Source organism: Oxyura jamaicensis, chromosome 3 (assembly GCF_011077185.1).
Source record: "Oxyura jamaicensis isolate SHBP4307 breed ruddy duck chromosome 3, BPBGC_Ojam_1.0, whole genome shotgun sequence".
NCBI lineage: Eukaryota > Metazoa > Chordata > Aves > Anseriformes > Anatidae > Oxyura > Oxyura jamaicensis.
In genome coordinates this window covers 33283967-33300375 of record NC_048895.1, presented here as the reverse complement: position 1 = coordinate 33300375, position 16409 = coordinate 33283967, and the positions used below count along the sequence as shown (strand labels likewise).

The 16409-nt window shown below is 41.1% G+C and overlaps 1 protein-coding gene across 1 annotated transcript in view; it reads left to right on the top strand.

Annotated features, from left to right (window-relative positions):
• PKDCC (protein kinase domain containing, cytoplasmic) overlaps positions 1 to 16090 on the top strand; it is a 34338-nt gene extending 18248 nt beyond the window's left edge. The window contains exons 4-7 of the mRNA XM_035322163.1: positions 1858 to 1937; positions 2869 to 2976; positions 11961 to 12134; positions 14837 to 16090. Coding sequence (XP_035178054.1) covers positions 1858 to 1937; positions 2869 to 2976; positions 11961 to 12134; positions 14837 to 14922 — 448 coding nt within the window. The 3' untranslated portion in view covers positions 14923 to 16090. The remainder of the gene's footprint in view (positions 1 to 1857; positions 1938 to 2868; positions 2977 to 11960; positions 12135 to 14836) is intronic.
• The last annotated feature ends 319 nt before the right edge of the window (positions 16091 to 16409 follow it).

Below are 16409 nucleotides of genomic sequence, written 5' to 3'. Positions count from 1 at the left end.
TAGTAGGCCTTAGCTTTGAAAAGATATTTAAGCTACCTACTCAATTTCTTTAAATAAATAATTAAAAGAGAGGAAATATTTTGGGAAGAAAAACCTCTACTCTACAAGTCTTGGCCCATCTTAATTTTCAGATGGTTACCTGTCGTAAACATGTCTCTATGGGTTTTCCTCCAAATGTCCAGGGGAGCAATCCTAAAAGCACTGAATAGCTTTAAAAGTAGGGATAATTAATATTTTGAACTATTGACCAGCAGCTGAGATGAATTCTCCATCACTGACAATTCTTAAATTAGGATCAGATAGTTCTCCAAAGAAAAAAGAAATGAGGAAAAGGCTGTAGGAGCAGACTGAAAGGAATCTGACAGTCTGTGTTAGGCAGATCACAAATGATGCCATTGATCCTACAATCTATGTATAACAAATGTTCATGTAATTAAGTTGTGCAGGCGCCAGTGCCTGTACATTTCAGAATTTCACATGTGGGTGTTTGCATTAAGATAAGTTGTGTAGCCATGGAAAACCAATAAGCTCCACGACTTGCATCTGTCCGGCATTTAGGAAAATAAATGGCAGCTACCAAGTTTTTCCAAAGAGCTGTTCACAGTCAACTGGACTCTGCTTATGGGTACTCTCTGAGCAGAAAAATAAGGTTAAATTTACTAGATAAATTGTTCTTCACAAATGTGATGTTGCTCTTTAGAGTTCCGTGTCTATTTATATTAGCTCTTTCATACTCATGGCTAGGAAAACCTACCTGGGGATAATCCTGCTTGTGTGTGAAAATCACAAATATTATTTTTGTAAGGGATTAAAAGGGATTTAAAATCTCAAGGAAACATTCATTGTGTAAGTGAACTATGTCAGCTCATTAATACCTCTGTCTGTGATCAATTTTTGCTATCAGTAACTCGATTTTTTTTTTTAATTTGTGCTTGTATAAGACATCTGCTAGTCTTGCTCCTGAGTATGAGTCACTGTAGGTTTCTGTTTGACAGTATTGTCTCTGTATATGAAAAAACGTTTACTTTGCTTCGCAGGTTAGATGTAAAGCAGGGCAATTTCCCAATTGTGTTATTGTACTGCTCATTACCTAATATTTATGTCTGATAGTTCTGTTTATATTGTCAGATCCTGAACTGTCCATCTCTATCTTATGTTGCTATGACACTGAGTTTGCAATGGTTAGTAATACTGGAAGAGTAATAGAAATTTAAAGGGACAATGTGTAGTTAAGTATACTTCAGTGAGGTGAGATAAAGGCATATTGTTTTTCTGTTTGTAATTAAAAATATTAAAATGGAGAGTATGCATCCAAATATGGCTATTCATAAGAATGCATCTTGAATTTAGATAAATGATGAGGACAGAGAAGACATTCTGAATTGCAGTGGCATGAAAACAACAGGTGGTTTTCTCCTGACTCTTAATTTTTAAAGTCTAAAAAAACTGTAGAAAATAAAATAATCAGTTATTTCAAATGAGCAGAAATCTGATTTATGCACTTTTAAGCCTTGAAAAAACTCTGAGGCTTGTGAGATTCATGGCATCCTTATAGCATTTCAAGGTACAGACAGCTTTGCAAAGAATCACAGTCTATGGGCTTTCACAGCAAATTTCTGCATTAATGGAACATTTACATATAGTTACGAGGCAGCCTTGTACATAACAGCATGGTCTAGGTATGCCAGACAGCTGTGTGAATAGTCTCAGCTATATATTTATTTCATTATAGAATATAATTGTTTCCTGAATAGGTACCAGCTTACAAGCAATAATAATTTTATTCCTGATGTTGTTTGGTAGTTATCGCATGTTTGTAATCTCTATTTCTCAATATGGTTTACTTTTCCTTTGCAGGTTTTTTTTCACATATCTTCTACCACACAGTGCGCCATCCTCACTGAGACCATTGCTGGATAAGATAGTCAATGCCACAGGTAATCAGACTGAATGGGGTAATGCCAAATATTCCTTTTTTCAGTGTGAGTGTCACACAGGGAATGTGAAAGATGCTGTTTTTATGTTCCCTGTAAGGGAACCAGATTGTTTTTCTATCCAGGGTAACATTCCCCCCATAAGAAAAGGCAAGAAGGGCCCTGTATACCAGAGAACTCTCTATTTTGAGGTTTTAACTATGCTTCACAGAGGTCTGTGTTTCTTCCTGACACCTCTGCACAGGAGTGGTTTGCATTAGAGTGCAATTTCTGTATTTCTTCCATCCCACAGGGAGAGCACGGTCCTTGGTGTTGAGCTCCTTGTGGCATCTGGAGGAGTCCCTGCCTCTAGCAAGGGGAGTTGTAATTATAAAGACACGATACTTTCCCATTGCCAATGGTACTGATGGTGCTTTTATACCTCAGAAGCCAGAGGCAAGTGAAATTACCATAGACCTTGACTAATAGCCAAGGTAGTGCCTGTGGGACAAGACTAGCCACATGCGCCTGCAGTTCTGATTTGAGGGCTTTTGGTGCATTGTTCTAGGGGCTTTGTGTCTTGCACTGTGTGTATTCCATGGGGAATTGTATAATGCCAGGCTATAACTAATTAGCAAGCAAATCCTTTGGAGTTCCCTGTATTGGCTGAGGTTCATCCCGTGCTGGGAGCTCACCGCAGCGTTTTTTTGCCCACAGGCCTGGGCTTCCCATCTGGATGAGCCAGCCTTTGACATGCCTAGCTCATGTCAGGTATGAAATCCAATTTGGTGGTCACTTTGTAGTAGCTAATAGACTTCGTGTCCACATCACAACATCGTCACGGAGTAGGGCACTGCTGGGCTCTGATGCTTAGGGCTTTATTTGAATGCAGCCTCTCTTTAGCCTTGTGAAGGCTGCTTCCCATCTGAGTCATGCTTTTTCTGTGCTTTTAAAGGAGAACTTCACTGGGGAATAGATGAAACAGCTGCTCAGTTAGAAAGAGTTTTGAATCTGTATAAGAGTGGAGAGTACCTACAGAACACCACCCGGATACCGAAAGCTGGTAAAGTATTCTTTCTCAAAACTTGAAGTCAGACTCTGCTTTGTCTTGTATTTGAGGTTGGAAAGGGAAAATGTGCAGAAAACAGTGGCCTTACAGGCCCTTGAAATCATGAACATTATAATCAGTTGTCTGCTTTTTGCTGCCTGGGTGCCTTATGAAGCCCTTCCCAGTGAATGAGGTGGTTGGGCATCCGTAGGAGTAAGCAGGCTGTATGGGGAAAAGGAAACCCAGCACATCGTGGGTCTGCAGAAAACATTTCATTACATCTACACACTGGAGCATTTGAACTCACCCAAACACCAAGACTGAAATAGGAGTCCCATAAAGGTACCCTAACCCTCTGTGGATTTCCTGAGACTTACAGGATTTTCTCACAACTTAAACACTTGTAGATTGGAAGAGTAAAGTTCTTGCTTGCTGCACAAGAGAAAAGCACTGTTAGCAATAACAAAAAAAAAAAAAAAAAAAAAAAGAAAGAAAGAAAGACAAAAAAGGACAGGTTCAAAATTAAGTTGCATATAGCATTTTTTTTTTCCTAATAAAATCTCTGCAACACCAAAGGTGTATATAAGATGCAATTTAAGCAGCTGGGATACATGCATGTTCTTCCAGGAAGACTAGGTTGTGGAATTGAAGGTGTCAAAGAAGATTATGTATGATGGAAATTCCTGTTAAAGATAACAATTGAAAAATCTGTTTTGCAAATTATTTTTGTGTATGTACAATATTAATGTTAAACTGTCAGCATAAGTGACAGCAAGTTGATAGGAAAATTGCTGTTTTGCTGCAAAAGCACAGTAAAGAAGGAAAGATGGGTTCTAAATGAAGATGAATGTTGGCACAGAGGGTTTCAAAAGTTCAGTGAAGCATTTTCTCTGTGAAAGAGACACGGGAGCCAAATTCATTCCTGTCGTAGCGCTGTTAACCTCAAAGGGCCATGACACCAGGGATGAATTTGACCCACTTATCAGAATAATTCAATATTTATTTTGTTGTAAAATTGGCAGGAAAATTGTTGCAGGTGTTCATTTAACTTTCTAATTTTCAGCTTTTCATCATGGTCTGTGCTGAGTGATGCTTGTCAACACAGCAAAATTATTTTCAGCAGTACAATTGATAGTACAAACACGTTCTTTGTTGAAGAAGTGCCAGGAGGGCTGAAGTTTTTCTGTGATGCTGGTTGATTCCAGATTTAACTGCCATATCAGGACAACGAAGTTTTGAATTTTAGAGGTCTGTCATGTTTATAAAAGTGTCTCAGGGAGGAAAAGTTAGGGCAGCACTAGTAAATGTAAATTTCTACTCATATGGAGCAGCACTCCATGTGTGTTTGGCTACTATAATAATTACACATTTTTGTGTTAGTTTAATTCCATAGAGTCCTGAATAATACAATGCAGAATCCACTACCCTTGTTCACAGCTAGTAATGCCCTTCTGTGCAAGTAGCCCTTTTTATTTTTAGGATGCTGCTCATGACCTTTGGCACTCTGAAGCATAAGCAAGGATGTTGAAAATCCATAGATACTTTGTGTATCATATTTGGCCAGTCTAAAAGGGCACTGAATTAAAGACCATGAGTGTAATATTGAATTCCTTGAGACAAAAAAGGTCTCAACCAATGGCAAACCTGAGAAATCAGATATCTTGGTGGAAATTACATTTAGATGAGATATGTTTTCAGACTTAGCTGACATGTCTTTAAGATGTGCAGGCCTGTTTCTTGTTTGTTCTAAAGCTACTTTAACCAAACAGAAAAGGAGTTGTAATTTATTTCTATATTAAGGTTCCCTTTTCTTGCCAGAAAAGTATGAAGAAGTTATACTGTGAGGGTGAAAATACCCCTACCTCCTCATTCGTATCACTTTTATCCAGAGCACATTCCTCCCTCAACTAATATTGGACTTGTAATACCATGCTAGAATTCATTTTAATATTCTTAGTCCAGGGATTATTCAGTAAATGAGGAAATCCTCTGTGGTACAGTGGAATTACAGAAGAGGGTGATAGGAATGCTGGAAAGGACTGGTGTCCAAGTGGTCGTCCTCTTCCCACTGGCAGGCATTCCCAGCTGAGCTGGCTTCCTGAGCAGCAAAACCATGGTTGAATGGTCGAACAGGTTGAATGCTTTGTATAACTCTTGATGGGTAGTGGAGGGGAAGGTGGGTGAAAAGGGACATCCATGATAGTTTCTCAAGGTTGTCAGCTGAGGTAGTGCTTTGCCCCTGTTTGGGGTCTAGGAGGACCTTGTATTATTCTCTGAAAGCAAAGCAAAAATATTTTTATGAGGTTATGGGATTTTAAAAACCTTTTCCGTCTTGTTCTGCAACATAATGAAAGTTCAAGGAGAGTGTTTTTCAATCCAGTGCCAGATTAAGATAAAACTAGAGATTATGGTTTGGTTCTGAGGCCAGATCAGAGTTAATCAGAGCCTTGCATTTGTATGCCAGTATGCCAAGTTCACATCAGTTTTTCTTCAGACGATGAAAATCTCACAGGGCAACTGTCTCCCGAGGATTTTATTATCTCAAGTAATAAACATGATAAAAATTAACTATGCCAGTCTCCTCTGGCATCTGAAGGGTTGTGACAAAATAAGGCCTTCCTGGTGCAAGATCTAGTTTGTAATCTTAGAGGAGAATTCAAATCCAAGAATTGCAAATTTTTTGCTTATTTGTTTTAAAAAAGAAACCATAGACGATTCAAGTAATGGTACTTCAGAATTTGTCTTAGGTCTAAATGTTTTGAATTATGCATTGTCTTGGATGGAGCATTGTAAATTCGTACTAGAAAAGAAGAGATCATGATCTTGGGCAGGTGATCTAAGGCCGTAACTAAAACATAAACTTTTAGCAAACTGTTTGTTATCTATCTGAACCTATGTTTTTGAAAGGAAGAACTCTTCCTGTGAACAGCACAAAGTGAGAAAGGTGATTATTGATAATCAGTGGGGAAGTGACATGAAGAAAGTTCTTCTCAACTCTAGTGCTCCCATAAAGAAAGTTTAACAAGATGACATAGTCATATTACAGAAGGTCTTGGATATTAGGCTTTCACCGTGCTCCAGTTGTAAAACATTTTATAGTGCTGTAAATTATATTATGCTCTGGACTTTGCTTTAGTATCTAAGAAACAGAGTAGAGGCACGGGAGACATTCGATAGCTACGTATGTGTTCTGTAATCATAAATCACACTACTGTTAATGTTGATACAGGAACATTACAGTGTTTAAAACAACACCGTGAGCAAATACTTTTTTTTTTATATTCTGCTGACTCTTGGTCTCTTCTGCTGGAATCCAGAAGGGCATGAATTAAAACAGAAACCATGTATTTTCTCTGACGTATGTTATCTAAAACGATTAAGTTGTTCCTTTAATTATCAAGATCAAGAAAACTGTAAGAAATCTACTGATGCTCGTCAGCGAAGCCCTGCCTCAGTATCAAAGTTTGTATTTCTTCAGTCGAGTGACACTGATCTGTACCAACTGGGTGTCTGGCTCTATAGCTAAGCCCCGGCCTTTCTGTTAGCTCAGAATTTACTCAGAAATGCGTGAAATCAGCTAACACTAGTAAATCCGATAGCTTTGTTATTCATTAAAGCTAATAGATGACCCATTATTAGGCCTAAGGGTGTGCAAGTCCACAGAAAGGCACAATTAGCTTCTGCTGTTAGTTGAAAGTACGTTCACAATGCTAAAAAAGCTTGAAGGCTGGACATAAAGCAAAGACACTCGGTGTTTTCCTTTGTCTTAAGACAATTTGGCAGGATTACGCTGTATGTAAACATTTACAGTACAACAGTGTTTTGAGAAAATATTCTGCAGGGTCACTATAGCAACCTGCTTAGGAAATTGTAAATCTACCCAAGAATTATTGGAGTCAAGCAGGGTGTGTATGTTTGTGCACATGTGTATGTGTGAGAGGGAAATTTTGCAAGGTCACTGGAATATTGTTGGAGGCTGTTCATGTATCCTATGGCAGGCCAAAACGCAGAGACCGAAAGTATTCTGGTGACGGCACTTGCAGGCTCAGCTGGGAACATACGGCAGTCCTTGCAACCTGAATTCCTGCTTTATCTTGCACTTGTGCATTTGGCGTTTCATTCCCAGGGATGTCAAGGCTGCTTTGTGGCGGGCTGAGGGGGAATGGGGCACAGGCAGGATGCCTCCCTCTCGCAGAGGGCTGTCACGTGGGCAGCCTGGCACCTGTCTTTGAGCTCAAATACCCGACCTGCGTGACCCCATGCACCTTTAGGCTCATCCACCAGCACCATTGCTTGTATAGGTGGTTGGGCCAGACGTGGCTTGCAGGAGCTGCCCAGGACGAGCAGTGTACACTGCAGGGGTCGGTGGGTGCAGCAGGGCTCCCTCGGGGAGAGGATTCCCACCACGAAACATTAATGGGAATAAAATGTCACAGAACATGCCGTTCTTCTTATTTACTTGTGCTGCGGTGACACCATGCATAGTCATTTAAATATGGCTCTGCTGTGAGTACAATAGGCGCGTGTGAAGAGGCAGCGTTAGCTTGCAGGCTGCGTGCATGAAACAGCCAAAGGATGAAAATGCATGCCAGGGAAGCGGTGCTACCTCCCGGTCTTACAGCAAATCCGTGTCCTGTCAGGCCTTCCTGTCCTTCCAAACAGTTGGGGTTTGTCAGAAATGATTAAAAACAGAGACGCAGGATACACCTAGCAGGCTGTTTTCTCTGGTACACAAAAACTGGCTTTCCGTAGCACAACTGTACGTAAGGCTGCGTGAGGCTTTTCGTCGGAAGAATGTTTAAATGTGAGGCACTGAGGCATGAGGAAGTTTTAAGCAGAAAATGAAACATGCTAAAAACATAAGTGTATTATTATCTATTTAGGATCTGATTCTGCATTCCTTAATTTCCCTGGGAATCAGTGGGACTGTTTGTATAGAGAAATACTGCTCTGTGCTATTTTCACTGAGATGATTGGCAAGATGAGGCTCTTTTCTGCTTACTTGTAAGCAAAGCAATTAAAAGAAAAGAATTTTCTTCAACTGGCAGATTCAACTGCCAGTGTGCTGCTTTTTTTTTTTTTTTTTTTTTTTTTTTTTTTACTATTGTTGAGAAACAGAGGAAGGAGGAGTAACATGATTTCTTTTCAAGGATGAACATTACTGCATCAATGTCGCTGACCCATGCTGTATTGGCAGGTGATAACTAGAAAAGAAAACTGGGCAAATTTCCAACGAGTAGCTGTACTTGGTAGTAAAAGTGCAATCTGGCTGCTGTGGCTGAAATAAACGGTCATTAGGACTGATTAAAGTCAGATTTAGGGTGACTCAAACAACCTAAAAGGGGGAAACCACAGGCGGTTTCACATAGTTTATAATATACTTGTGGAGTTATTTATATGACTCAGTCTAGTAGAGTGAAAATGAGTATGTTTATAGATTATAGTCAGCTTTGGGACAACACAGGTGATTTTTGATGGAAAGATGTTAGAATGAGATTTTAAAGTGCTGGCTTTCTCTCAGAGCTCTTGCACTTGTCAGTGAGGCTGCAGATTGTTTTTTAAGATGCCTGTCTTACCTGGCACGAGAAGGCACACACTCTGAAAATTGCTGTGGCTGTTGTGGGGATGGCTGTCGCTGTAAGAAAATGTTAAGAAGATTTTGGACCAACTGAAACAGCATGTTTTGATTGTCCAGAGAAAGCTTTTAAAAATATTTTAAAACTATTAAAAATATTGCAAAACAAAACTTCTGAGAATTGCACAGATGCAGCATAACAAGATATTCTGAACTATCAAAATGTTTACGTGGCAGGAAAAATGTTTCCTGGTAGGATTTATTTGTCTAGCTGAGAACAGCGAATCAGCTCCCGTATGTTAAGCTGGAGTAAATCTGTCATAAGTGACATCAAGATCAGGCTTACTGCATTACATTTATTTGCTTCAGCCCTCACAAAATCAGTAGATGGAAAAAAGGTTTTTTGTTTATCTGTCATGATAGCGGTAGGAGTGTCGTGCATTTCTCCGATCTATTCCTTACCTTGATAGATTTTATATACTCTGTGTCAAACTACGCATACGTATGCAAAAGTGTAAATTTATGGCTGCATTTATGGTATTAGGCAAGTATTTATTGGTTTTAAACACCATTAGTCTGGAAATCGACCAGAACTTTGACCTTTTTATGATGTGATTTACTGCTGTGAGCCTTCAAATTCCATGGACTCCATTTAAGCAAGTTTCAGGTCTTGGCAGGACAAAAACCTGAACTAGAGCTGTCTCTAGCCCAGTGGGGAATTGCTAAATTGAGCGAGTAACTGGACTGGGGCAACCAGGATGATCATTTAAAGGTGTGGGAGAAACACAGCTCCATTGCTGGGGTCTGATATGGTTGGCCTTGATGTCTGATTTGCCCTATGTCTGTAACACCAGACAATTTTGTGCCATGGTGTTTTTGTCTTGGTATATATCACATGGCATACCACAAAGGGGCTTTACTGACTTTCAAAAAAAAAAAAAAAAAAAAAAAGAAAGAAACAAAGGGCTGAAAGTGTTTGGATGCAAAAAATAGTACATAGTGATTGCACAGGAGAGCTTTGCTGCTGTTAGTGATTTATTGAGCAGGTTTTGTGTAAGAGGGGAACAGCCCTTTAAACTGATGCAAAGAGTACTGGTGTTTGGGTTCCTCCTGCATTTAGGTCTCTTATGAATAAGCACATTTCCCTCCAGTATAAACTGGACTTGAATGCGAGGAGGTGATGTAGACCTGGCTGTGGTGAGGGTTCTCTCAGCTGTGGCTGGTGGGGGGCAAGGAGCAGCAGGAGGCTCCGGTCATTGCCAGGACACATCTCCACCAGGGGACATGCTTCAGGAGGGCCCTTCTTCTCTCTCCTTGCACTTCATGTGAGAGAAGCATATTTCTTCTTAACTCATGCAAATAAGGGTTCAGGGGTCAGCTCCCTAATTTGCGGCTGTGTAAACAAGAGATTCCAGGGATGTTTGCCTTTGGTGTGCAGGGGGCGACGGCAGCTACCTTGCCCTACTTGAGATAAAGTGAGTTTAGGAGAAAAATGCTGTTTCCTCAGACCAGCAATGAGCTGGCATTGTGTTGAGTTTTGGGTAATTTCTGACCGTGATCATCTCAGAAGGGATCTCATGCTGGCTTCCCAGGTGGCAGGAACACCCGGCTGGGTTGGAATGGCCATATGCCCTCACCTGTCCTGCCCCCTACTCCTCTGCAGCAGGATGCTCCCCCAAGGGTGCTGCTGCATCCAGCATCCACCTTGGCTGCTCAGGTCCCTATGTACCAGCTGGGAGGTTTGCATCCCCTCCTGCCACGTGAGCCAGAACCCTGCTTTCAGTGTCACGGTCATTGCTGGCCCTCCTCTGTCATTTAACATTTACAAACTACCCAAATGATTCACCAGGCTCAATTTTTTGACCTCTCATTTGCATGCATCATTTTACTGACCCTGGTTGTAAGGCACCGGTCAATACTCAGCAGTAACTGTACAGAGATAAGAGAATATTATTCACATTCAGTTATGGTTATCACTCTACAGCTGATAAAACAATTAGAAAAAAAAAGGATCTTTACGTAGCCAGTCAGTAGCAGCTTGCTATGACTTTTCTTCAAAAGGGTTGTATATATATTTTTGATGGTGAAATGAATGTTTCTAATGTGAAACTAATTAGTCTTTTTCTTTCCTTTGTGAGCGTGTCTGCATTTCCTGAATTAATGAAAGGGGTTTTTGCCTTTGATGTAAGTGGGACATGATCAGCTCTGATTTTGCTTCCTGTTTGTGAGTGTGTCTTATGATAATTTTAATGAGTCAGGCCTAAAAAAGAGTGCACTTACTGCATTTGTTTCACTCTGTCAGACTGCGGTGTGAATGAGCACTTGCGGTGTGCAATTCTTCTCCCAGTTGAAATACCAGCAGTTCAGACTCGCAGGCACGCTTTCCTCTGACTTGGTAGCATTTGTAAAATGTGCTGTCTGAAATATTTGCAGGCTGTATCTGCAATGTCAGGAAGAAAATGCCTGAATGAAAGTGACTTAAGAATAGGCTGTGAGTCAGGGCAGGCATCTCTGGTTTCCATAATAGATACAATGAGAAGAAATATAGAATGTATTTATTTTTTGAATAGGATGGGTTGGGGGGAGAGACAGGAGGGAACCATCCGTTTGTATGTCTGGAAGCTAAACAGAGATGTGTCTAAATGATTAGTTTAATTTGCTGGTGTATTCATTAGAGAAACCCCCATAAGAGGCTGGGAAACCGAGAGGAGCTGTGAACAGAGAACAAGGGGAGCTCATAAAAGCAGGGGAGACTGAACGGCAGCCAAGGGGACGAGCAAAGCACTGGGCAGCACGGAGGCCAGGGCAGCCACCATGCCGACATGCTTCCTGCGCTTTTTTTTCCCTCCTCCCGCCAGAGGCCCATCGAGCAACTCCCCTTTTGTGCTCATCTGAGCAAGCAAAACAAAAAAGTTTGCTTAATTAAAAGGCTGTCTTTTCTTCCCCCCTCTAAAGGGGCTGGAGGAAAATAGTGTGCTGCTGTGAGCATGAGGGAGGGCTGGGGTCGGCTGGTGGGGCTCCCCCCTGCAGTCCCGCTCCCTGAGAAGAAGTAGGACAGCCAGTCGGTTCATTCGAGTGGATGCTCTTGGTTCAATGGGACATTCTTCCCTTAAAACTCCTGGTAAGACCAGAGCCTCGCTGGCATGGTGGGGAAGGGGAAAGCGTTTTGTGCACAGACTGTTTATTTACAGATGCTTTGTGGGAAAAAAAAGAAAAAAAAAAAAAAAAAAAAAAAGGTGAGAAGAAAGGAAAAGGAAAGTAAGGTGCAGAGCTATAAACACGTTTGGGAGTGAAATGAGGCTGGTGCAGTCACCTTTTCCATCATATATACCCCTCTCCTTAGCTGTTAAAATAACCTTGCCTGCTAAGAACAAGCAGTTTGCTAGAGCTTTCAGACCGATTGCTTTGCTCTGGTTATTTGCAGAGTACAGGCGGGTGCCTGAAACCTTTATTCCTGATGAGAACTACAGATGCTGGCCATCTTACCATCACAAAGGCTGCCTCCTCTCCGTATTTGATGTCAACGAAGCCATCGAGATCTGTGACAGCTACTCCCAGTGCAAAGCTTTTGTCTTAACTAACCAAACGACTTGGACAGGTAGGTTGCATGTGCTGCTGAAAAGGAGGAGTAGCAGCTGAGTCATGTATGCTGGTTGCTTCAAGCATTTCAGTACCACTTGGGGAACATGCTGTGCTGGACTGTGGGAGACACCATTGGCAGCAACAAGAGAGAGTTTCTGATGCTTCAGTGGAGGTGGTTTGGGCTTTGGGGCTTTTTCTTGCCTCCCTTAATGGGAGCAGGAACCCACTGGTGGACCCAAAGGAGCAAGCATCAGAGTGCTTCAGGATATGCACCATAGGTTTCCAAACTGTGGAGTCCAAAATTTTATTTTGAAGTACAGCAACAGAGATAACAACAGAAATCTGTGACCTGTTTCTGCAGTTAAATGTGCAGGCTGTGGTCCAACATCTGGGTTTACATAAACCTTTCCAATTCATATGGTCATTGTAGTTTGACACACATCTAGCTGGGACTTCCCTGCTGGTGTAAGAGAGGTTCTGGTGCTGGTGGAACAGCATACTGCCCGTAGGGCTTTGGCTGAAGGACAGTGAGGAGGGAGAGTTTAAACAAGTTAGAGGTGGAAATGCCCAGTGCATTTCAGCTGGGAAACTACAGGAACTTCTAGAGGAAAATCCCATTTGCTACCACAACTTATTTACTTGTCTATCAGAATATGCTTCTTGAAAAGATAAATACACTTTCCAAAAGGTTTGTGGGCCTGGCAGTCTCAGTGTGGTTCCCCTGAAGGCAGCCAGTCTGTGCTGATTAGCATCAGTGGAGCATCGATCCTGGCTCATGGCTGCTGAACCAGACCGAGGCTTGTTTCGGGGAGCTACACAGCACTCCAAGAAACAAAAATTTTACAAGTGTCTGCTAGAAAGAGACATGATTGTGGGTATAAGGTGGATTGGACTAAATTCGTGCTCTTCTGTTGTCATCTCATGAGATAAGGCCCTCACTGAAGTCAGCGTGAGGTTTTTCTCCTGTGGTGACTGGTTGTGCACGTGTGTCCTGTGGACCCTCCCATGCTGTGACTGCTGTGCATCTTCTCCACGCATACAGAGCTTTTATCCTGCTTGAGCAATCTCGAGCAATTTCAGCTAGAGCCAGGTCAGTTCCCCTGCTCCTGTCTTTGAGAGGAAGGGTTGCTGATGTGAGCCAAGCCTTGGGAAAGCTGATTTAAGGCCTTGCTGTTCCACAGATTTCAGCACGGCAAGTTATTTAAGCTCTGAGGCTCAGCTCTCTGTCTGTACAGCTGTGATCACAGCGGGTTTTAACTTTATAGTCAAAATTTACTCTGTGTGCAGTTGGGTGCTTTGGTTGTACTTAACTGAGCAACATAAATACACACCAAAGTCAGGGTTGTATATGTGCCTATTTCTCAGTGCAGGTCTCCAGCTCTGAAAGTAACACAGTTAAAGAGAAACTACACATACCAGGCAGTATACTGCTACATCTTTCTGTATTTCTCATGCTTCTGAGATTTGAACAGAGACTTCCAGGGATCCAAGAGTAATTAATATATATTAACCTTGCCTGTGGCTAACCAGTGACTACTAGGTCATCATGTCAGACTATCTGTAGTCAGACTTTTGAAGTTAACTCACATGCTAAAAAATAATTCTTATGTCACATGGAAATTCCTAGGAAGTTTAGAGCAGCTCCTGTCTCAGATTTTGATATTAAAAGCAAATGGGACATAGCAGCCATATTTCAAGTGTTATTTTTTCATTCCCTTTTCTGTGCCATTCCTGACATGAGTACGTGAGTCCCTGCAATATGCAGCATGGGTATTTGGTTAGTAATTGAGGCATCCTGTTTGCCATGTGATACTTCTAAGAAAATAGTGTTATGGGAGCCCCCTAGAGAGGCAGGTTGGGAGTAAAGAGCAAGTGTTTCTTCTGAATTTTAGCGAATGAAGGCAGAAGTTGAACAGCTGTGGAGAATACCTCTGTGGCCTCTACTCCAAGGAACTGCTGTGTCTGGGGGAAAGCAGGTAGATAGGGATGTGAATAAGAAGCTAGTTCAGCAAGCAAGTACTAGACCTGTGCTGCAGCTCTCACAGCCAGCAGTGAGTAAAACCTCACTGAAATCGTCTCCCCCTTTCCCCCCGGGGTTTGGCAGGTGTTGTGCACTGCTGAGGGGATTCTCAATGGATGTGAATTTTTAATTTTTGTGTGTGTTTGTGTGTATGAAGAGTAAATGCCTTGCTCCTGAATGTGTAAAAACCCAGAGCTACAAAGTGATCAACGAGAGCTACTTCAGAGCAAGTCATGCTTAATGGATCTTGTGCTGATCACTATGGTAAAGATTCAAGCCTGCAAAGATTCAAGCACTCCTGTACAAGCAAATATCTGCCCTTTATTTAAGCCTTGAACCCAGGCCCATTTATATCAGTGGTACAGTCTTTAAAGACACTTTTTCTTTAAAGATTATGTTAAATTTATATTAAAATCTTCAGATCTCTCCTTCATTTACCTTGTTAGCTATATGCAGCCATATCTTGACCATAATCGCATAAGAATAAACATAGAGTCCAGGGGAGATCAGTGCACCTTGAAGTGAAAGCATTTCAGTTTTATAACAGCTGAAGTTAAGGAAGAGTTCAGTGTTGGGGTGCCTAAATGGTGTGCAGGATGATCATGAATATGAAATGTCAGTACTGTAAATCAGGCAAACTTTTGCTCATCACTTCTAATTACCTGTTTTTCCTCCCTTCCCTCTCCTATTCTGTGCAGGTCGGCAGCTTGTCTTCTTCAAGACGGCCTCAAATCATCTCATGCCTGATCCTGACAAGATAACGTATGTGAAAGTGACAGACTGACAGCTAAAGTGGCTCGGTCTGATGCGTGAGTGGCAAGAGCTGTTTGTGTATAAATATAGGCAGCTGTTATGTACAGGACGGCTGTGGATGAGGGAGATAATTGCACTATTATTCATTCTAATCTATAGAGTGCTAAACAAAACTTTAAAGAAATAACCTGCATGACCAGGATGAATGTGCAATAAAACAACATTTTGAAAATGTGATTTTAAAACAAAGCAAAATACAAAATACGATACACTGTTGGGATGTAATTTTGGTTACAAATCAGCTGGCAGCTCTAGCTTTTCTAACCAAGGTTAGCATGACCTTTCTGACCTGTACATGTGTGTACAGGGATGGAAACTGATCATTTCTACGAGAAGTCTGTATCCTCTGCATTGATATTTATTTGGGCACGTACAACTGAGTAACTGAAGCATATCAGTTTGTAAGCTAAATATCAAACATTATTGAAGACAATCAGCATTTGTGTTAATGTTATCAAATATGCAATAGCAACGTGTTTGTCAAAATGAAGGAATTGGTTATGTTTAGAATTGCGAGACTGTAGCTAATTTTCTTTTTTTGCTTCCAATGTTATCACAAAGGTTCGTATTTTTTTAATTTAAAAGAGCCATTTTGTAGGTCTAGCAAATCACATAAGCATATGAATGCTCCCACTGAAAGGCTAGGGACTTACCCAAGTGCTGAGTGCTTTGCTGAATAGGGATAGGCCTAAGCATATGCTTACTATTAAGCTTGTGCTTAAGACTTTTGTTGAATCAAGTCTGAATTGTTCATGAAGCTACATCTTTGACAGACTGGCAAAGCAATACATCTGGTGGAACAGGACTATTTTATTGAATATCTTGCAGTTATTCATATTTTTTATCATCAGATCCTTGGTTTTCTAAGGCACAGCTTGCTAATTCTTAGAGTGAATGAAGTAAATGACCTCAATAATGGTAATTGAATGCTTGCCTTAATTCTATATAAAATGCTTTTTATAGGCATGGTTTGTCTAGAGAATTTGCTTTCAGTGAAAGCAATAAAGTAAATGCTAAAGTGACCAATGTCATACTGTTTTGTAGTTTGTACAGCCAGGAAAAAATGTGCTTTTGTTTCTTAAATTGTTTATTTTTGTAAAAAAATAAAATAAAATAAAAGGTAAATACAATCTCTTTCATACTTGGTTTTCTTGTGTTGCAAATAAATGCCGAAAGCATGTGAAGACTTAGCCATAATGCACTGTAAGTCACATTAAGCCTGGGATACTATTTCCAGGAACAAACTGAGGTTGCACTAGTGTCTTTCTATGAAGGAATGTGTTTCAGGGTGGCTTTATCTTTGGGACTTGCCTGTCACGAAATAAGTGGCCATCATAAAACAACACCTCAGCAACCTTCCTTTCTCTGTGGTTTGAGTCATGTCCGCACCAGTCTTTTAACATTAGGAGGGGAGAGGATGAGAACAGAACCTGAAGTAATTAGCAGTGGTGCTAAATG